Source organism: Gigantopelta aegis, chromosome 4, assembly GCF_016097555.1.
Source record: "Gigantopelta aegis isolate Gae_Host chromosome 4, Gae_host_genome, whole genome shotgun sequence".
Lineage (NCBI taxonomy): Eukaryota > Metazoa > Mollusca > Gastropoda > Neomphalida > Peltospiridae > Gigantopelta > Gigantopelta aegis.
The window spans coordinates 39,383,567-39,407,320 of NC_054702.1; the positions used below are offsets into that span (position 1 = coordinate 39,383,567).

Below are 23,754 nucleotides of genomic sequence, written 5' to 3' on the forward strand. Positions count from 1 at the left end.
GTCGGTCCCCTTCGGTGTGCCCATTGGGCCATTTCTCGTTCCAGCCAGTGCACCACAACTGGTATACCAAAGGCCTTGGTATGTGGGATGGTGCATATAAAAGATCCCTTGCTGCTAATTGAAAAAGAGTAGCCCACGAAGTGGCAACTGCGGGTTTCCTCTCAATATCTGATTGTCCTTAAGCACGTCTGATGCCATATAACCATAAATAAAACATTTCCTTCCTTCCTCGTTGTTCAAGAGCTCAGAACATGATATGGTTATAGAAAGGAAAGGAATGTTTGACTACTTGCACCCCAGCATCTTTATTAATTAGTGCTTGTAAGGTATTTAACATTGCTAGTGCAATACTAGATTGAGGAGACGCACTGAACCTGTTATTGTAATATGTCAACTCTATTTTTGATATGGCACATTTTTGTGTGCACTTATGGATGGAATGGCTGTGGCAACAGGGTATTCACCATGGAGCAATCATATACTAGTCTCAACAGTGATCTCCAGTGTAATTTGGAGATGAAAATGATCTACAATCACCTCTCTCAGGGGTGTGTAAGAAAAAATAAATAGCATACAACGGAATTTGATATACCAATACTGGTATTATAATGATGTTTTGAATAAAAAGAAATGAAAACTGGTAAATCTGACTAAAAATGGATACAAAATATAAATGGTACATTCATTATTATTTATTATTATTTCATGGCATTAATTTACAATTTGTTTTTACTAAGTATACTTATAATTTGTTCATGAAATACACTGAAGGAATGTCGGCAGTTTTGCACCAAAACAAGTGTTATCCAGCCAATACTACAAACACAGATATCGTTGTACTAAGCCTGGAAATATTGATACAATTATCTGTACACATTAGAAAATCTGCTGCATGTACTGTACCAGTGACTTAAAAAGATACAAACATTTATAACAAAATAAAATCTGTTCTAAACATGTGATATTTAAAAATAATTTTAAAACTTTCCACTGCTATACAAGTTGCTCTATTGCGATTGGACATCATCAAAAAACAGAATGTTATCCTTCGATAAACCTCAGAAAATTACATCATTACATCAGATGTGACATAATTACATAAAACAGGTCATGAAAAGGACTTTAGAAACTTATTTATGTTAATTTTTAACTAAATAATTTGTGTTGTTTGAAATTATAAATATTGGTTGCCAAATTTGGTGAATTTATCAATGTATAACTGTCACAAATTTAGTATAAAATTGCTTCACTAGGCTATGATTTTATAAAATTTGTGACTGTTATACATTGATAAAAAAAATTTAAATGACGAGCAATTCTTATATATTTTCAAGTGAACATGTAGCACTTATGTATGAGGTGCTACTTATAAAATTAAATGAAAAGTAATCAAATGGTAAACCAATAAATATTAAATACAGATGAGAAAACAAATGTTTTGTCGCAGAAAGAGTTCCAAGACATATGACACGTTTCAACAGATAAAAAAAAAAAAATGACATTTCCCAAAAATACTTGCATAAAATTCCTCAACAGAAACTTGCTTCCGTCAAATGTCTACTATTATTACTGTATATTAAATAACTTACATACATTTTTTAACAGAACATGTACTTCACACAAGGAACTGTAGTTTCATATTTTGTTTGATTTCATCTTCTGCAAATATAGTTTTGTCAAACAGTTAAAAAAACTGACAGATGTTGTAGAGTATAACAACTGCACACTGCAGAACAATAAATAATGCTGACTGAACACATTGCAGTAAACCGTCTATAGACTGAAACCATTTATACATTTAAGCCGGTGATGCTGAGAGGTATAGTTCACACGTGAAGGGGTATGGATCACCTGGGACCCCACTTGACGTCCTTTATGCCGTGAAATTGTCTCTTCAATTGGTGACTGTCCGCCCATTCAGAATCCATATACGCATCTTCCGAATCGGCTTGAAGTTTCTAGAACAAAAGGTTTAATTATTTACCTTAATATTCATTTAGTACCAAATCTAATAACCAACTAATTAAAAAATACTGTTACAAACTGGTGATTTTTTTATGATTTATTTTTTGGGAGGGGCAGGGGTGGAGAGGAAAATAATCAATTTCTATTTAAGTTAAGTTTCAAATTAGCTTTTTACCGAATGTATTATATTTGGATGCACTATGAAATTACGAAACATACACCAAATTGGAACTTTAAATTGTTGATTTGACACATGACAGGTTAATCCTGAATATAACCTTTTAGAAAAGAAGACTTATTTAGTGAACTGAGGGTTCCATTAGTAGCAAGAGATCTTTTATAATGTACCATCCCACAGACAGGATAGCACATACCATGGCTTTTGATATACCAGTTGTGTTACCAAATGGGGATCGATCCCAAACCGATCATGCATTAAGCAAGCCCATTACCACAGGGCTACGTCCTACGCCTCATTCTAAAGTAAGTGGACACTATTCGGGACTCTGATATGAATTTTTCTCTCACCTTCCACTCCTCCTGTTTTTTGTAGTAATAAGCCATCATTTCTTTCTGCTGCTCTGGACTGACAACCTGTTCTCTGCTGGGTGCCCCCTGACCAACCTGGAATCAAAGAGTAAGTGAGCAAATGAACAAATGAATGAACAAAATAAACAAACGAATGAATTTTTAAAAAATGAATCAATAGATTAATGAATGAATACAAGGAAGGAAATGTTTTTATTTAACGACGCACTCAACACATTTTATTTATGGTTATATGGCGTCGGAGAATGAATACAAAACAAAAATCAATAGAGTAATGAATGAATAAACAAATTAATGAGCACATAAACAAATGATCAAAATGTATGCACAAATGATTAAATGATATTATCAAACAATTGGACTATCCAATTAATTAATGTCAGCACCACAGTACAAACATAAACTATTAGATACTCAATAGCTGATGTATTTTTCATGCTGGGGTGTTGTTAAACATTCATTCATTCAATCATTCACTGTTAATGTTACCCTAATGGCATGAAATCAATCAATGATACTGATACATCTTAAAACTAAAATAATCACAGATTTCAAGTCCACGATTTGACAACTATAAACCGTGACTGAAACCTATATTTGTTCTTGTACTACCACGACTTCAGTGATCAATACAATTAATTAAAAAATATGTTTATACACTGGATTACATTTTACCTTTTGAATCTTGACCACTATTTTAGTCTTGTCATTTTTGCCTACGAAGTCCAATAATTTCTTTCCTCTGATCATTTCCTTGCCAGCCCACCAAAGAGATGCTTTTGGAGGTTCAATAACATCCAGTAATGCCTGAGGAAATAAAAACAAAACCATATATTGTGAAGCTTTGTTAATCTGGATTACAGTAGTCCAGAATAAGGGTGTAACGAATATCGAATATACATGGTGGCGAATACAACACATATCATGAATATGAGGTGACGAATACGAATATGTATGCACGTCTATGAATACAAAACGTGGGTGGAAAATTACACGGTTCTATGTGCACAAAACCTTATTTTGAGAAATCGCCACTTGAAGTTTGGAGCTGCCATATCGGAGTCACAGACAGGTCTTTGCAATAGTTTTAATACAATGTATAACAACTGTGTCTTAAAATACCATATTCTAGGACTGTTTACTATGTAGATAATTTTATTTTCTATCAAATGGGATGGATAACTCATTTTTGGAAAAATTGCATAGAACCTTGTAATTCTCAGGCCACAAAAAGTTGAAAGGTTTTGCAGAAAGGAAGAACAATATTTTTTAAAAGGTAAAAACTGATTAATGATGGGCGTTTTTGACAGAAGCGAAGTCAAGGTACATGTAGGGTATGACTGTCAAGTTCAATGGGTTGAATAAAAAAGGATTGGTCTATGTGCTTGATCTAATACAAGACTGATTCAGACATTATCGAAACAATCGAATCGGTATTGCGTTTTTGGTTAGTGTGAATTAGAGACATAAATTGTCCAATTAGCATTACATAATATTAAATTTATTTGTGTATTCGGTTCAGCTAATGACGAATATGAATGCAACTACGATATAGATCTCTGTTAGGTGCACCAAATATTAGAGTATATCGTTACACCCCTAGTCCAGAATAGTCACTCTATAAAAGTTTTACTAGTATTCATTTCAACATTAAGTCTATGTATCTGGTCAGTCTTCATGCAAAACACTCGGAAGCCACTCATATCATGAATACTGTAATCACACAAAAGAATAATTTGCTTTGTGTTATTACTACCATCAGAAACTAAAAGACTGCATGGCCAGGAAGGTTTTCACATGTTTTAAAAACTTATTGAAGTCATTACACTGCACGGCAGAGCAGCATCCACTGATGTATGCAACAGTTCCAATATTGCTTGTTTTCACGGTCAGTGATTCAAGGGAGACAAACCTTACAGTACATTAATCTAGTAAGTCTTGTTAATTCAGCCCCACTGCACTGGTGTCCACAAATTTGTCTCTGGTTACAAACAGATGAATGAACATAAACATTCTCCAAATCATTCATTTTCTATTAATAACAGGGATGGGATGTAGCTCAGTGATAGAGAGCTTGCCAGAGATTGAAAGATCTACCATATTTAACAGACATTGCAGGGGTTTTCCCCTTATCCCAATCAGTGCCTCACGTACATCAAAAGCTGTGGTATATACTTTCCTGTCTATGGGAAAATGCAAATAAAAGTTATCTTGCTGCTTTTATTGCAGTGGGTTTCTTATATCTCTTTCTCTTCCTCCCCCTCCCTCCCTCCCTCTCCCACTCACTCTGTGTGTGTATCTATATATCTCTCTCTCTCTCTCTCTCTCTCTCTCTCTCTCTCTCGTTGAAGAAATCATATATTTAGATATAATTTAACCATAGTTTAAAATGTGCTGAGGTGAAGTTAAAGATTAAGACAATACCATACCTCCACCCACCCCATCCTAATTTAACCCAGTTTGTGGTATAAAACATAATGAAAAAAAAAAGCAAGTTCCTATATACTACAGAATATGAGAAAACAAAAATGATGCCACTAGTTGGCTATTCTTAATATTTTTAGCAGTTTTAACAGCAATTTTCATTCAGACAGGACAGCACGTATTACAGCCTTTGATATGCCAGTTTTAAATCAGTTGTAATTGGTGAAAACAAACCCAATTAGCATGTCCACTAAAAAGTAATTATGTACAGCTTCTTGCTTAGACAGTCACATTTTGACAAAACCAATATATCTCTGGTCAACCTGATATTTGTAATAACTCTAAATGCATTTAATGAGATGCAAAAAAGAAATAGAGCCATTTTGCTTCATACTAAAATATAACCTCAGGCTACACAAATTTCAGAGATCGCTACACTAATTTCAGAGATTGCTACACAAATTTCAGAGATTGCTACACAAATTTCAGAGATCGCTACACTAATGTCAGAGATCGCTACACAAATGTCAGAGATCACTACACTAATTTCAGAGATCACTACAAAATTTTAAAACATTAAACAGTAATTGCTAACTGACTAGAAATATCGCTGATTAAGATTTTGAAAACCTGAACCTACCTGTGTTCCTGAGAGATCCTCTGTGTTTTCAAACTCCTCTTTGATGGTGTCGTGTGGAGGGAGACCCATAGGGTAGACGATCATCACAGCTCCTCGCAGAATATCCAGAGCCTCCTTCACAGTAGCTAGAGTTACCATGACATTGGCATCAACCTTTTTCTGAAATTCATGTAAACAGAATAGTTTGATAAACACTTTAGTTTGTAGTGAAATCTTTATTATTTGCAAATTAATTTATAAAAAATAAGAATCACTTTATGCAAACCTCGACCATACTTTTTTTTTTTATTATTCAAGATATTGTCAAATTATGAAAACTTTTCCACAATTTTCTATTCCTAATAATTCAACTCTAAAACAGTGATTGATAGATGGTGATATTATTGTTTTGGAGACTGTAATTACCAATTATCTATAAAATAAAAATAAAAAAAGATTTTTTTTGTTTTTACAAAATCAGAAATATACAAAAAAAGTAACTCAACATACAAGAGTAGCATGTTCACTTACTTTGGTTGTAATATTTCTTGGTATCAAAATAAATATTTTAATTGCTTTGTATTGGCTTTACTTTTTTGAATGGAATAACCTACGGTAGTGTGTCAGGGTTCTAGACAAACTAACCCCTCTAGATAAAATGCTCAATGTAAATAAATAAATAAAACAAAATTAATTCTACTCAGTCAAAATACATATATTTACATAGTTTTTTATTTACTGATTAAAAATGCAACAATGTTTTAACTGTCCATGAATATGTTACGCTCAGTGTTCACTTTCTATCACACAATGAACAGTTTGAAATGCTGTTACCTTGGAAATAAGATCCTTTGCCTCTTTTATTGTTTTTGTAATTAGCTCAGCCATTTTTTCATTTGGTGCTGTGAAAATAAAAGTCCTTTACAAATATATTTTTAGAGAAAAACAGTGCTGAAAAAATAGAGAAAGATAATTATTAGTTATGTAATAAAGCACTAGAGAATCAAACATATTGCAAACACATTCTCAGTTATAAAAGTGTAAAACCTGCTTAAGCTACAATCTATAAAGAAAACAAAAGAAAGAAATGTTTTATTTAATGATGTACTCAACACATTTTATTTATGGTTATATGGCATCAGACATATGGTTAAGGACCACACAGATTTTGAGAGGAAACCCGCTGTCGCCACTACATGGGCTACTCTTTCCGATTAGCAGCAAGGGATCTTTTATTTGCGGTTCCCACAGGCAGGATAGCACAAACCATGGCCTTTGTTGAACCAGTTATGGATCACTGGTCGGTGCAAGTGAGCCTTATGGAGTACTCACTCAGGGTTTGGAGTCGGTATCTGGATTAAAAATCCCATGCCTCGACTGGGATCCAAACCCAGTACCTACCAGCCTGTAGACCGATGGCCTAATCACGACGCCACTGAGGCCGGTAATCTATAAAGAAGCCACCAGAGTTATTTTTCTGAAATGGTACAAATTGAGAAGCAATTATACAAGGCAAACCTTTTGTTCAACAGCAATGCAAAAACCTCGAGACAAACACAAATAAAAGCTTACGATTTATATTATTACTCCTGAAAATTATTACTTCTGTGTATACAGATCTGCAATACTGTCAAAAATAAGAAAGAAAACAAAAGTTGCTTGTATAATTGAGATTTCATGCGATGTAGATGTGCAGCTAGTGGTTTTTAAGTTCGGGCTAGTGAGAAATACTTATCACTCGATCGTGGGTTTTTTTCTTTTTCTCTCGGCTGAAATTTCGTTTAATAAATTTGATTGTGACATTGGTCATCGAATAATATCAACCACGCAATCAGTATACAATAATAATCCACTTGAACTAGGTCTGCAAACTGCAGTAGCATGCTATCTCTACATCATCACAGTTGCAGCATACATTGTTTACTTTACCCTTTCAAGTTTCTGGCACAGGAAATAAGTCTAATGACATGCATGTTTTGATTGGTTGGACACGTCACGTGGTAGTTAATCTCGCACATATGTTTTATTTTCATTTCAACTTATTTTTGTGCTTATATCCAATTAAGGTTCAAGCACGCTGTCCTGGACACACACCTCAGCTATCTGGGCTGTCTGTCCAGGACAGTGGGTTAGTTGTTAGTTGGTTAGTGGTTAGTGAGAGAGAAGAGGGTGTAGTGGCCATACACCTACCCATTGAGCCCTTAAGAACTCGCTCTGGGTTGGAGCCGGTACCGGGCTGCGACCCCTGTACCTATCAGCCTGTAGTCCGATGGCTTAACCACGACGCCACCGAGGCTGGTCCATATGTTTTAGGCTAAGAACTTGGAAATCACCAATCGCGACGACAGGTTAATCTCAATCAAGTAAACCCAGTTATGCTTTGAATTTCAGTATTTATTTTATTTACCTATTGTTTTCTAATTTAACACTTCGCTTACATGTGGTTATTGTCAATCAGGAAAACAATGTACTTTAAGGGTAACCGCACATGCAATGACTCGGTTTGGTCTATTACTTGTAGCAGTTTGGATAATGCGTCACAGCTGCCGATACAAGATAATACCTTTCTCGTTCATCAATTAACAACGGATTAGATGTCGCCGTTATATTCTTTTGATATCAGTCTGACACGGGATCAGGGGCGTACCCAGCCATTTTTTATGTGGATTCCAAATTTACTTCATTAAATTCATAAACAGAGACAGTCTAGTCTATGTGCATGTGTATGAACTTCACAATGTGCCATTATTCTACAATTTGGTTATCACTCTCCTTTTCTCTCTCGACCACGGTTTTTCAAAATATTTGTCATACTCTGCCATTAATTTTGAAGATTTTAGGGTATGTAATTTTACCCTTCGTATTCTCTGGCAGAAACCCTGCCTTTTAATTTCAAGCCATGGTAGATGTCAGTTCTAAAATGCTCACCCTGGCCATTTCGTCTGCCGATCTTATCTTCCTTAAAAACCGAACCCCCACTGGGAACACATTTCTCCGCCCACTCGTCCTTGAGTTTGAGTTCTGAAACCTGCTCCTCTGTCAGCCCCTGCATGTTTGGTGGAAGAGTGATCCCATGTTTCGCCAGCTCATCCATCTCTGAAAAATAATACAGTATGACAGTGAAGATGACCTTTATCTTTTTTATATGTATCTGTTTCATCACTTGCTTCTCATTATTTTTGGTTATTTTTCTTTTCTCTTATTCCTTTTTTTTTTTTTTTTTTTTTATATCCCTCTCCTCCCCCGAAAGAAAAAGAACAAAAAAAAGCTTGGATATCAGATATCGGTGTGTGTTGGTAGACTTTGTGAAATGACCCACCCCTTACTTTGCTCCTTATGGCTGTTGCACACATACGCAACACACAACAGCAAAAGGCCATACAACAGCAAAGATTTTGTGGTGTGGCCTCATGTGCGAGACCAAAGTCATGCCACAAAACAATTGTTCGCAACAGGCCATTGTGACATTATTTAGGCTTTGTACACAATAAATATCAAATTGCTTACCTTAATTTTATTTCAGTTTTCTTTTATTGGTGCTTTTAAATTAAGATGCATTATTGTTGAAAATGTATGGCAGTTATTTTTTCCAGATATTTCCCATATATGGGTCTGGGGATTAAAGTGTTTTTGTATCATAGAAGTGCTGTTGCTTGTGTGTGCGACAGAACGGTGGCAAGCCACAGCAACACTGATGTAATGACTCCTGTTGTGTGGCTTGTGGCTGTGGCATGTTGCCTGTGTGTGCAATGGCCTTTAGTATCTGGTACAAAACCATTGGTAAAATGTACAAGCTGACTCATGTTTTATGTACCGTTAGTTAAACTGGCGATATTGTCGGTCTGAAATTCAAGGGCTTTCAAAGTGTGGGATAACATTTTTCTGTTCTTTTTATTTCCACCTTCTTCGAAAGAATTGATCACATTGATATCGACAGCTGATAAAGGTAGTTTAATTTTTGTAAAGGTGGTGTATATATATTATTTGACACCCAAGATAAATGATTTTAATTATTAACACAACCACTTATGTTGTTTTTATAAGCAGTGATATATCTAAGAAAATTAAAAGTTTCTAATATTTTATTAGGAATTGCTGAATAAATAAATAAAAAAGTAAAAATCATGAGTTACAACCAATTAAATCTGCAATTGAGGATAAAATATCAGAGAGTCAGTGGACACAAAAGACAGAATGATCACGTGACAAATTTAGCGCCAAATAAGTGTGTGTGTGTGGGGGGGGGGTTTAAGTCAAAGATTACATGAACAATAAAAATAAAATATTAATTTTATTGTGTGGATCAAACATACAAATGGATACTGGTATGAGACACAATACAGGCTGTTAAAAAATAATGTTAAATTATGTTACAGTAACTGTTGTAAGCTACTGTAATTTTCCGTCAGTTGCGTTTCGATACACATTGCGGCTTGGTGCCTTTGATGTCCAGTGTGCTGACTGATAAAAAAATATTTCAGTGTGCATTTTTAAATAGCGGAGCTGGGTGCTGTAAAATAAGAGGGGGGGGGGGGCAGCAGCAAAACACAAAAGTGGGGCTGAAAAATGCAATAGTGGGGCAGCCCACCCTGCATAAATGGAACAGCAAGAACACTGTTAATTATGTAATATTACACAAAATTGGTACCTGCACATATTCGCTGAACTTTGAGACGACCATTATAGATAGTGGCAACTTCCTCAGTGACTCCATCTACAGGGGCGTCAACAGTCGTCTCATAAAGAAACTGACTTTCGTCACCTTTTTTTATGTGTAGCTTCACCATACTATAATCACAATTGGTTTTCTGAAATAAAAACATGTTAAATATATGTTTGTATATCCAAACAAATTTATAAATGTTACATGAAGCACAAATTGGTAGTTTAAAATATAACAAAGTTCTGGTGTTCTTCCTGGAAGACTGTACAGTGGAAATGTATGGATGAAGTATCATATAAATATCTGACATGTTTTGGGGGTTTTCAAAAGGCTAAAGAATTTTTTTAATATTTTTTTAAAAGATATATATGAAGGGTTTTGGAAGATTAATTTCCACTAATTTCATCTGTCATTTTTGATACCATTACATAATTAAAGTATCATGGGTGGACCAGTTTTGGTGAGCATAAGCATTCGGTTCTAAAGCATATCAATATTTATAAACAGACAATTGTTATTCAAATACTTAATGTTTTATTAGTATTTCTACATTTAACATGAGCACTAACTGGCCACTAAGTAGCTAAGTTTATTGCACATGTGTCAAAAACTGTAGCATGCATCAACAGTAAATATTGTTGAACTAGGTAACCTGTTTCGGTGGGTGATATATTTAGTGGTATAGCTTACAGCAAAAACTTTCCAACAAAACTTTTTTCAGTGTTTTATCAAAAGATGTATATTGTTTAACAAAACATACACTTATAATAATTTTAATTTTAAATATTTTAAGGAAAATTACAAAATGGAACCCTCGAGAAACAATGTTAACAAACAACATTTTAGGAAAACAAATGTAACAATTATGATGTCTTGCAATCGTGTTGTAAGTTGAGCAAATGAATGATTATAATGGTAAAATGGTTAAAAAATATAAGCTGCAATCTGAGTTTTAATAAATATATAAACAGATATCCAGAAAGATATTTATGTTAAAACATATAAGGACCATATATTTTTGGTGATGAGAGTTTTTCCAGCAGACATCATGACAATCCTCATCATGGCTCATGTGACTTCAAAAACCAGATTCTTGCTTTCTTTGCTCGTTTTAACTTTATTTTTACAAACATTTCTGTGAATATGGCCGACATTTGTTTACTCTCCCCATGCAAAAGTCAAATTCATAAAAAATATTCAAATGTACGTACTGTTGCACACAAACAAAACAGGGCAACAGACGATAATTTTATACCAAGTACACAGTAGATGGAAAGCAGTATATTTTGTCAAAAAATAAAATAATAAAAATCTTAATTATGATTAAGTTACACTAATTTTCCCAATCGCATCAAACATAGCACCCTGTCAGACAAAGGCAGTAATGGTTCCATTACATTTCGGTAACAGATAATACACGAAAATATGTTAAATGCCGCAATGTTTCTAAAATCACAAACCATGTGGTATACAACAGCGTATTAATATTAGGTTTAAACAGTACATTTAAGAAATATATCACTATATAATATAATAAAGAAATATGAATACATGTAGATACTTACGAGGTTTAAAATAAATACATTTACCACAACATCACAAACGCTGTGCCTTATATAATTGACTGGTTCGCCGACCTTACTTTATATATATAAAACAAACGCTCTTTCTGAAAGTTGGCGTATTCATAATAGAAAACCAATCTATGATTATTATTTATTTCCATGACGACAAGACAATGTAATTAAACCAAATAAAAACAAATAAAATAAAATGTATTTTTAAAGTTGTATGTGCTAATTTTGTTTATGTGTTGTAAATGTAAATCTGACACCGACATAAGTACATTAAAAAAAAAATTATTTGCTGTAACTCGAATTCCAAATTGTAATGTGTTGCCACTCGGCATAAACAATGGTTTTCTTGAGTCTTTTATGGTGAAAATATAGAAAATATATAGAAAACACGTATCGTGTATCCAGTAAAATAGCCGCCAGTTTGTGTTGGGGGGGGGGGGGGGGGGGGGGGGGGGGGGGGGGGCAACTGAGTAGTTCTAAAAGTTAAGAAGATAAGTTTCTATAGTGCCTAATGCCCCCCCCCCCACCCCCCCTGCTAGCTACGGCCCTGATATGTCAATATATAAGTTACATCCCAGAGAAAATATTCTGCCATCCCCGTCCTTCTTGAGAAAACGATCTAATGGGTAGTTTCTCGCTGTCGTAGCCAGCGGTTCGAGACCGGGGGTGGGGGGGGGGGGGGGGGAGTGTGTTTCATACCTTCCCAATCTCATCTCTTTTTTCCCAAAAACCTCAGGAATGTCAAATTAATTTTATATATAATAAGCAATGTTAAATATGGATGAAGAGTCTATGTTTATGGTTTATGCTCAAATACATAAATATAAAATAATATTTTTTTAATTAAAATATAAATATAAAATATAGCCGGTATCGGGCTGCGAACCCTATACCTACCAGCTTTATGTCCGATGGCTTAACAACGACACCACCAAGGCCGATTTTTAATTACTAGTATTAGGCAGCCTTGCCTTCCCCGTGGTTAATTATTAAAGTGACATTCCTGAGTTTGCTGCATTGTAAGATGTTTCCGACTAATAAAATATTTCTACGATTAAACTTGCATATTAAATATATTTTCTTGTTTAGAATATCAGTGTCTGTATATTCAATGTATTTCTGGTCGTCTTAATATTTGTAAGAAGCCCAAACTGGATTTTGTCTTCAAATAATTTCGTACGTACGAAAAAACAATATTTTAGGAAATAAGATGAACTTTAACCTAGTACAAATATTAGAACGATCAAAAACACGTTTAATATACAGCCACTAATATTGTATGCAGAAAAATATATTTGATGTGTAATTACAGTCGTCAAAAAGTCTCTGTTAGTCGGTAACATCTTAAAAAGTGCAGCAAACTCAGGAGGTTTCTAGACGTTTCGTACCCAAACACGTTCGTACCATACCGTTTCGTAACCACTAGCATACCAGTTCGTAACCAATTAAATAATGTCATACATTACACTTAACATTAATATTTTTTTTAAATACACAATTATAATGTTATATTACAAACATATTGTAACATCTAGCAAAAAAATTGTTGTAATAATCACTCCGTATCTTTTATAAGCATTAAATAAGCAATTATGTGCTGAGCATCACTGAAGCATGCCGTTTCGTAACCAAAAAGCATACCTTTTAGTAACCAAAAAGCATACCTTTTCGTAGCCAAAGAGCAATTCTTTTGTCTTGTAATTTGGTGTCGATTCCACAGTGCAGCGATGGTGTTTATTGTTATGCATAACCGTTCCGAGATATCGATCGGAATATTTCGCAAGACCGATCCTCTCTTCGTATGTATATATGCTCAAAACAAAAACATTCATACACGCACACATAACAAAAATATAATAAGATCTGATATACCATGTTTTTGGAATTTGAATTTTTATTTTAGGTCTAATAATGCCTACATTGTCCGATATAATACATTTTTGATAGAAGAATACAAATTTTTGTTTTAATTTATGCCTTTGTTTGGTATGCCTTTGGGTACGAACTGGTATGCCTCTGGGTACGAACTGGTATGCTTTTGGGTACGAACCGGTATGGTACGAAACGGTATGGTTACGAAACGACCTGATACCACTCAGGAATGTCCTTTTAAAAGGAGGGATTTACGGTCAAATAAGAAAAATGTAATGGAGTTATTGGTCTTAGGTTACAACTTTTTTTGGCGGCTTTCTTTGTCGAACAGCTGTGAAGTTTAAGGTGTAAAACTCAACTTATGTCACTACAGTTAATCTTAGCTACAATTATTTTGTGGAATGCGATCCTGAAGTAATCAATAGTCGCGCACCTAAGAATAAACAGTAAAATATATCGTCAACGTTCTTAACTGCGTACGGTTATGCTTGCAACTCCGTTTACTACGTTTTAGTTTGTTTGCTCGTGAATGGTTCACGCAATCAACATCCGATTTGTTGTCGTGCGCTAGTCGTTCATTTGTGAGGTTTTTCTTCACAATTCAGTAACATTTTCATTACCAATAAACTTCAGACAAGTATCTAAATACAAAACTTTACAAACCCCTAAAAATCATTAATTTTACTAAGTCGTTTTTGTTTATTCCTTAAAATTACTGATATCGTGTCCACATGACTTGTAGAAATTGACTTAAAATGGAGGAAGATGAATTGACATTCAGTGCCTGTCATGTGACCACATGTGCCAGATCAGCAAGACCAAATCATTTAATTTTTATGATTTTTAAGCCCCCTGTTAGAATTTGTTTTCAATTATTATACAACCGTATCCGGTGTATTGGCACGTCTGATGTTTTGACACACTTTGTATTTTGCGTAAGTATGCTTAGGAAGTCATGTTGTTGGTGTTTTTAATGAGAAATCAAGTATCGACATATTTATTGTTAAGGGTGCAATTAAAAAAAAATATATTAGAATTATCAGTAATTATATAATAATTTCAAACCAAATCATTCACCTGTTTTCGTGTATATAAATTTAAAGTAGGTCAGCCTTATTGATATTAAGAATGTTAAAACCAGTCTAAAACACCCTTCCCACATTTGTAAAATTATAGTAAACGGTATAATTATTTTTCTTCGGTTATTTTTATTTAAACAAAACGAACGTTTTACACCTTAATTGACAGTCATTCCAGTTCACAATTGTCACATCAGTCTTTGCCATGAGCAAAATCAAGGCGAGCTGAAGATCACTCTCGTGAAATGGTGCTAGGCGAGCAATCACTCTCCTCAATAAATGTATATGTACTATTTACTAAATAATGCTGGGAGGTATTACACTTTGTCACCATACTCGTGCCGTTGATGTAGTTTGTGACGCTCGCTTTACAAATCCCTGTATTTTGCACATAATTTGCACCAAACAAAATTGACGTAACTTCTACTACTTTTCTCTGTGATTTTGTAACCAAAATGGTCAGTCATCGGCTATGCTTTAAATATTTTTAATTTCACAGAATTACCTTTTCCTGCCATTGAAAAACACACACGCACCCACTAATTCGGAACACTTCGGTCGATATCGGACCGTTGTAATGTCTCATTCGGAATATCTCGGCCCGTCACGATTTCTCTGGTATCAGCCGAGATGTTCCTAGTTGTGATGTTCGTAGATTCTGTCGAGGAGTTCCGAATGAGTTTCCGTGATAACGGTGCAAACAAAGAGTTTCAAAGAAAAACATCAGTTCGAGATTGTTACTATGCAAATAAACACAACAGTTCGCGATAGTTACTACGCATATTTATTTGTGAGATAGTTTTTTGTGTCCGATTTGTGAGATCATTTTGTTGTGTCAAAATCATAGAGAAAAGGAGCTAGAAGTTAAAAAAAATTAATTAAAAGTTTATTGCAAGGCGATCGATTCGTAGATCGCCTAAAACTTTCCAGGCGAGTGTGGAGGCGAGTGTGGAGGCGAGCGCGAGCGATCGCTTGCCTTTCCTGGCGAAGACTGTCACATTGTTACAAAAAATATAAGCAAAATAAGATCCACGTGTGTGCACAATCTACCCGAGGAAACAAAATCCATGTAGGCATCTTAGTCATGCATGACAATGAACATGTATGCATCTGCAGTACTGTGCCACTTAAGAAAAACGATTCCAAAACTGATCATAAGATGGGTCATGTGTGATCGTTACTTTTCATAGTAATATTTTTAACAAGACAAAACAAAAAAGTACTAAAATAATCCTGGGACAATAGGGTAGCATTTATGGACTACAAAGTGAGGTCATGGGCAGTCTATAAATAGCAGGGTCAATAATCCATATCTACTGCATTGAATCACCGGACATGCAAATCATTTTGGATACATGGGGGTGCCTATATTTATGCACCATTTTAAAATGTTTATTTACTACAGACATAAAAAATGTGTAGTGTATTTCAGATAATGCACAGCTTCATTGGTGAGAGACACATTTTATTGAGTATTTCACAGTGTTCACATTGAAAATGGTCCTTGAATGCTTAGGTGCGCTGATACACCGGACAGCACTGTATTCGATCTGCAAAATGTATGCTACATTTTTGTGCCTCTACTGTAGTGAATAGTATTCATAATCCATGCATAACAATTTTAAATAATTTTGAGTGTATAAATTGTGTTAATTAACAATCGGTTCATTAAAAAAAAAAATATTTTACAAACTGTTTACTGGTATGAACGTAATGCCTATCAGTATTGACATCAAGTGTTAGCGATGTGTGTTGGTAAAATGCAGACTGGACCAGAACTCTTGACAAACTGAATATTTCCTTTTAAAAAATATAAAACAACGTGTTCGTCAACTGTGCATATTTAAGAAACATATATTTTTCATGTAGTGGCTTTAAAAATGGAAAATGACACATGCACGGTATGATACCTTTTTGCAAACGCATGCACCCGAATGCAATTAAAAACGTTGCACTCTTTCTTTAACTGGAGGGTGCTTTACTTTTGTTTACAAAAATGGATTTGTTTTACATCCACATTGTTGATTTTTCACGTTAACTGATTGCAATTTATTTTGTTTCACATATCATGGGCGAAAAATGTAAAATAGTATTTCCATAAATATCGTATTCATGTTTTTGTCGTTAGGTGAATGCAGTTTGGGACGTCAGTGGTACATAAAAAATAAAAAATAAAATAGATTATTTACTTAAATAGTTGGTCCTTTGCTGTATATAACATACTATTTGTTATTAATATTTACTGCTGAATTCATTTGCCAAAGCAAGTTTTTAAATAGAACCAACTTTTGGCGTACTCGTAAAACGTAACGAATAGTCACACACTCCATTCTATTCACATGTTTGGCAGTTTCCGTCTCTGAACCCTTATATTTGCTATTGGAGAAAACTGACTTTTCGCTCATGAAAAAACAAATGATGTAAAAATGTGACGTGTGCGACTATTGATATGTACAACTATTGATTACTCTACGATAAACGTTCACACAAAGGGCCACAACTCTAATCATGTTTATTAATTTTGATTATAAGATTACCCCCGTTTGAGTGTACCTTTGATACAGGGTTTTGCATTTTTACTGCTTGTGTCACACTGCAGAACCAATAATTTTAATAAATTTGAATAAACAGCATTTGCGATCGTATAACTTTAGTATGGATGATTATTATAAAATCAAGAAACAGGAAATGGTATTTGCTGACGTTCATTTTTATGTATGGTCGATTTGATGAAATAATGTTTTATTCAAGTTACTATTGAAATCAACAAACAAAAATTTATAAGCATGTCAGTTTCTGTTGTGAAGATATTAAAATTTAAAATACATGCTGTCATCATTCCTCATATATAAATCCTCCCGTAAACCGGGCTATTTTTTTTTTTATGAATGACAGGTGTTATGTAGCAGACGAAACATACAATAACCGCGGTGTGTGTATAAAACTATTGCTTATATTTAGGTTTCTTTAAAATTGCTCATCATTTAATATAGTGCTAATGTGCATAATGGCATCATGTATACATTTCTCTTGTCTTTTTCTGCTGTTTATTTTTTCCTAAGGTTTTTGTTAATTCATTAAAAGTATTCCGATGTCAGGGCTCGTGAGCATTGTGGAATTTTAGAGGGGAGAGTAGGGGAGAGGGTATTTTTAAAATGCCAAATTATATGTTATGTAATTGCTGAACAGCCCCCACTCTTCTCACCTCACCTACATGATAAAATAAAATAAACAATTTAAAGAAGTTAGTTAAAACGTAATCCAAGATATATATATATATATTCACACCAAATTTTAGGCACCAGAAGTGGAGATTGGATGGGAGGGGTACTGGTCCCCCAAGTCTTGAGATTATGTTACCCTCACCCCAAGTTGAAGGGATATTAATATATTACTGCACTGGCCCCTTCAGTTGCTGGAATCTTTCTTTTTTTTTTTTTGCATAATAGACTTGTATTTTTTACAAATAAAACATAGATTTAATCAATTAATAACTACTAGGGGATACCGCTACTCTTGGTCTCTACTGTGATTGTAGCATATTAATATCTTTAAAAAATGTAGTTATTGAAACAGGCATTCTGGATTCATATTGTGAATTTACACTTTAAAAAATGCAATAATTATTTTTAAATGTTATTAATATATGCAAATATCTGCCTGTTTACTTGGACAGAACAGTAAGTTTACTTGGGGCCTGATTCACTAAACTGTTGCAACTTTGCAATCTCACAGGACAGTGCAAAAAGACTTGCAAAGAGGATGCTTTTTTGTCTAACAGAGCCTAAGAGACCTTTGTGAATTAGACTCCTAGTTGATATTGGTTCTGACAGAGAAAAACATATTTTTTTATGTTGCAGTATTATGTCGCAGTCAACTAATGTCGATGTCATCTCGGGCTATGTGAAGGTTCTTCCTAGCAGTAGAGATGAATCAAGTGACACAGAAGATGACGACAATGACGATGATGATGCTTGGCTTGACTTTGCAGAAATGTCCGCTATGGCAGGTGGAGCTCAGTTTATACGGTGCTCAAAACCAAAAGAACAAAGAGGTAATAATCTACACTGCTTAAAGGTTTGTAGGAAACATTCTGTATGTACAATGTTACTCATTATACTCCAGCCTTGTGCGTATGTAAAGCAAATGAAAATGTGGCAGTTATTTTTCGTGGAATAAACTATTAAAAAAAAGTTAAAAACTGGGTTTATTTTTGTAAAAAAAATAATTCTAGTTAAAAAAAATCCTCAGAATTGACAGAGAGATAATGCATTTATGACTCAAAGTACACAATATACTTTCTGATAGTAATTTCATCGGCAGATTTTGATTTCCATCGTAAAGCATTGTACAGTTATTCGGATCAATGCTCTAAGAATGCCCAATATTAAATTTGATATAAAAAAGATAAAAGAAAAGAAAAGTATTAATTTAAATTTATACAAAATGAGAGTAAAGTTTATATCAGTACAAGTGAACTAGAACTTCGTTTCAGTTTTTATCAAAGCAGGGGTGGCAATTGGCTGACATTCCTGCCAGATATTTGGTCCGGAAAGCTACAAATTCTGCCAGCCTGTATCAAAATTGTCTGAACCAAACGAGATTGACTCAAACTATTGTGTAAATAAAAACGTGAAATAATTGCCTGTCCAATGGGACGACAGGCAAGACAAATTTACCGGCCCCTCGTGATATTGGTAGGAAAAAATGGTTCTGACGGCACTATTTCAAGCCCTGCTCTAGAGATGGCTTCCCATTTCATTAAATGAATTTCAAGCATAGGATCCATCCAATACAGTCTGAATTCAAAATTAACAAATATAAGTTTGTTCCATTTTTAACCCTGCCACGGCTAGGGATGGGACAGTTCCTTTTTTTAATTTTCGTTTTTTTTTTTCGTCCACGGTTCGATTTATTCGCAGTTTGATTTACAGGTACAGGTACGCCAGTTATCATACATACATTTTTATAAACTATTTTAAGAGCAAGACATTTTATTTTTAATGGTCATTTGTAACATAATTGTAAATATAAAATTATATCTTGACTAGAAAACAAAATTGCATTTTTATCATGTCATGTTAGCATGTCAGGTCTAGGATAATTGGGCAATATGTTCTCCACGAGTTCAGAGGGTTGGCGAAATAATTTAGGGGCGAGAATGCTAGGGATAGTCTGTCCCGTATGTTTTTTTTCAATTCAGTTGTCTTTAGATGCATTCTGGAGTATATAATATATGGGTGTCATGTACACATTATAGAAGTCTAAAAGAAATATGTAATGTCAAGATATATTTCTGTATTGTTTATTATTATTTCGATAATGTCAAACCTTTGTTTGAGAAGTACAGTCAAACCTGTCCTAGTGGCCACCTGTACTCAGCTGCCACCTGCCTTAAGTGGCGACTTTTTTCCCTCCCAAACGATTTATAATGTAAATGCACTTGTAATAAGCGGACACCTGTCTTATGCGGCCACCTAAATCGGATACCAAATTGCTAAAATATGTGTATTATTATTGAGCGGCCACAGTAAAGTTATATAAAAGAGATATTTTAACAACAACGATAAGTTGCAGCAAATAACCGGTCTTCACACCTTCAGTAATACTAGTACCCATTCAGTCCCGACATCTCTACTGTGTAGTAACATCGAATAATTGTCCCATCCCTAGCCACGGCATGGATAGAGTTCAATCCATATCAAATCCATGGCTTAATTTTGACAAAAATATTTGCATTTTGGTGAATTTAGTTTGGTGAATTTAGCTTGAAAATATTTAATTTCAAAGTTATTAGCCATTTTTTAATTCAGATCGTATACATGTATATGTATATGTCAAACACTGGTAAATAATATTGTTATGCAGAAACATCCATAGAAAATAAATCATGTGTTTTTTTATATTGATTGAAACATATTTCATTGCTTTTTAAAGAACAAATGGATTAGGCGCAGGTTATACAACTTACTAGGCCTTCTCCATAATACATACATTTTACGACAGTAATATATTTTTGCAATTTAAATTAAATATGAACAGAAATAAATATTATTGAAAAAGAGAAAGAATAAAGGAAACAGAAATTATTTTACTATTTTTTATAGAGCTATCTATAGATTTACATACGGTCCATAGCCATCTAGAATTAATAGTTATGTTTAGTTAGCTGGATTTTCTTATTTTTCTTTACTTTCTATGTTGGTATTTTCTATTTTGAGACCATGATTATAAAAACATAAAACTTCAGATGTCTTTACTTACGGCGATGCCAAACAACACGAATGCTTCATATGAGAATTGCCGATTGCTTAGCAACCAATGTAATTGTAATGTTGATTTGTCACAATCGGCTATTCTCGTATGAAGTACTCGTAATGTGTGACATCACCTTTAGGCTTCTACAAATTCTGTAGACTTAATCGTCTTTTATTAACAACTCAATCCTCTGAAAATTATGCAGATTATGATTGATTCATTCACTTGTTACTCATCCACGTTATTTTCACATTTACACCTCTGGTATATTTTGTACATGCATAAAATTTAAGGAATTATTTAGACGGTCATAAAACAGGTTATACAGAATGGAATGGGTTATCAGAATATTTGTTTCACAATTTTTTTATTCTCAGAGGCCTTACCCAAATTCAGCCAGCGAGCGTTTTGCTAACGTTTGCGAACTATTTAATTGGTTCCCGACATGACCATTTGGTTTACTGTAAATCACAGGGCTAGCTCTGGCATTCGCCAAATTTGACAATTGAGAATAGTTGAAAGCAGTTGGCAAATTTTATTTTAATTTGGCGAAATAATTGCATGTAATAATTGACATTTTAAAGAAAATAACTGTTGATTTCTGCAATTTGGCGAAATATTTTACTCACCCAGAGCTAGCCCTGAATCACATAAACCAGTCTAGCGGACATTTTTTGTGCTTGGTCTGGCTGAACTCAGCCCTGTATTTGGATGTTTTATAAATATGGCTCAGGTATCTGTACTCTTCTTGAACTTACAGACAAATCAGTTGCCACTCTTGTTTTCCAGTCACACTCAGCACAGTTGATGATAGGAACCGCTATCTGTTTGTTGGACGTCTAGTTCTTTTTGACCCATGGTGGCTGGTCACATCAGCATATGTGAAGAAGAGCAACACGTTCTATGGCCGTGGATTCCCCATGTACGACCTCAGAAGAGATCCCGTAGTTAGTAGACATCGACTTGTTCAGCAGTTTCTCACGGACTCTACGCGTGTTGAAGGGACCAATGAGCCCTTAGTTGAAGAACTACTCGACTACATACAGTAAGTAATGAACCTGTGATGTTTTGTTTATATTTTGTGTGATTTTTATTTTATTTTTTTAGTTAATACAGCTCTCTTTTTTTCAGGCTCATTTGTAAAAAAATATATATACGTATTGTTTATTATCCCCAGAAATTTTTTCAGGGTTTGAACTTGTAAAACTGAGGAAAATAATAATCCCATGGTTTATCAGCCATTAATGTTGGTGTGCAAAACTAAAGCATTCCATGACTAACTCATACAAAGTTGGGGGGTTTTTTTTAAAGAGGTAAAAAAAAGAGGATGAAATAACATATACAGTACTATATAGGTTCACAATGAATACATGTACTTACTAAATTTTATATGTGTCGTAAAGATAAATGATTTTTTTCAGTATTAATAAGCATTGCATAATTTAAAAAACAGTAATAATGATTATATTTGTTTTCCCCCGTGTTTTAAAATGTACTAATTACAGTGTCTGAAAATGTAGGTATATTTGTATGTGTATCGGGGTGGGAATTCTCCTCATATCAGCTGTGTTCTTATCATGGAATATTGCCTTTCCTTGCATTTTAATCGTCCTTTCCTCCAAAATGTGTCAGATGGCACAAATTTTAACCTAGGATTTCAAGAATTTCCGGGATCTCTCTAGTATTTCTCTTTTTTACAGTTCACCAATTTCCACCCCTGGTGTATGGTTGTGAGGTTCACACTTATAAATGTGTTACCTTAAATCTTAAATGTTTTTGTCATAGGAAAATGCTCACCTGCAGTAATTTCAACCAGTAACTTTTGTAACAAAGTGCAAAATTAAAAAGTAAAAATTATCCCTTCCAACTGACACAAAAAAACAAATGCCATCGATATGGCCATTACTGTCGCCAATTCATATTGTAGCAATTACAATTGTCAGTGTAATCGTTAAGTTTGATCCCTGTGTTACAGCAGGGCCGTACCCTGATCAAAATCCTAGGGGTGGGGCACTAATTTTTATAAACAAATGAAACACTATACAAATTAAACCCTGAGATGTGTATGCTGTTTTCTGAAGTAAAAAAAAAAAAAAAAAAAAAGTGAGATTCAAATGGGGGCAAACTGCTCCCCCCCCCCCCCCCCCCCACCGGAGGGTACGGCCCTGATTACAGATTGTTTCTGTTATGTATTTACATGTATTCAAGTTTATAAAATGTTGACCATTTACACAGAATTAAATACGCTGCATGTTTTTCATTTTTACAGGCAAACTGGTGATGATAATCACATGACATTTGACATGTTAGAAGAGAAAATGACTGAGTTCAGCCAGGATGACGAACACAAGCTGAAGTACATCAGATCTCTTGTCTGGAAATCATGTAAGAAAGAGAAATCTTACACGGCCGTCTTTATTACAGATATTTCACATCAAGTTTAACACAAATATATTGGCTTAATTTTTAGTATTTGCTTTATTTATCAGTTGATTACAGGTAGCATTCAGATTTTATTCACATGGTATAAACTGCTTTTAGGAGTATGTGTAAAGTAAAAGGTTTATTAACTTCATATCAAATGGATTTAAAAGTCCAGGGCTAGCTCTGGCACTCGACAAATTCGCCAGTTTTGAATTTCAAAAACGTTTGGCGAATTTTATTTTAATTTGGTGAAATAATTTCATGAAATAAATGATGTTTTGTTGCAAAATAAATGGGTTTCTGCTGTTTTTGAAGTGTGATTAA

General features: G+C 34.2%; 2 protein-coding genes across 3 annotated transcripts in view; one reads left to right on the forward strand and one right to left on the reverse strand.

Moving 5' to 3' along the window:
* Nucleotides 1–677: 677 nt before the first annotated feature.
* LOC121372049 (cilia- and flagella-associated protein 298-A-like) lies at nucleotides 678–12,710 on the reverse strand. 2 transcript variants are annotated; one of them, XM_041498300.1, is made up of 8 exons: nucleotides 12,695–12,710; nucleotides 10,206–10,365; nucleotides 8,486–8,653; nucleotides 6,392–6,459; nucleotides 5,579–5,737; nucleotides 3,190–3,321; nucleotides 2,494–2,589; nucleotides 678–1,958 (listed from the first exon to the last, which is right to left on the reverse strand). In XM_041498300.1, exons 2-8 carry the CDS (start codon nucleotides 10,342–10,344, stop codon nucleotides 1,848–1,850), a joined length of 873 nt encoding a protein of 290 aa, XP_041354234.1. In that variant the 5' UTR covers nucleotides 10,345–10,365; nucleotides 12,695–12,710; the 3' UTR covers nucleotides 678–1,847. The 2 variants fall into 2 exon arrangements, with proteins under 2 accessions (XP_041354234.1, XP_041354233.1); XM_041498299.1 differs by lacking the exon at nucleotides 12,695–12,710 and adding an exon at nucleotides 11,786–11,883.
* A 1,205-nt stretch (nucleotides 12,711–13,915) lies between these two features.
* LOC121370528 (DNA helicase B-like) overlaps nucleotides 13,916–23,754 on the forward strand; it is a 29,854-nt gene continuing 20,015 nt past the window's right edge. Inside the window, exons 1-4 of the mRNA XM_041495817.1 lie at nucleotides 13,916–14,014; nucleotides 18,609–18,802; nucleotides 21,796–22,051; nucleotides 23,276–23,391. Of these exons, the coding sequence (XP_041351751.1) occupies nucleotides 18,613–18,802; nucleotides 21,796–22,051; nucleotides 23,276–23,391 (562 nt within the window). The 5' untranslated portion in view covers nucleotides 13,916–14,014; nucleotides 18,609–18,612. The remainder of the gene's footprint in view (nucleotides 14,015–18,608; nucleotides 18,803–21,795; nucleotides 22,052–23,275; nucleotides 23,392–23,754) is intronic.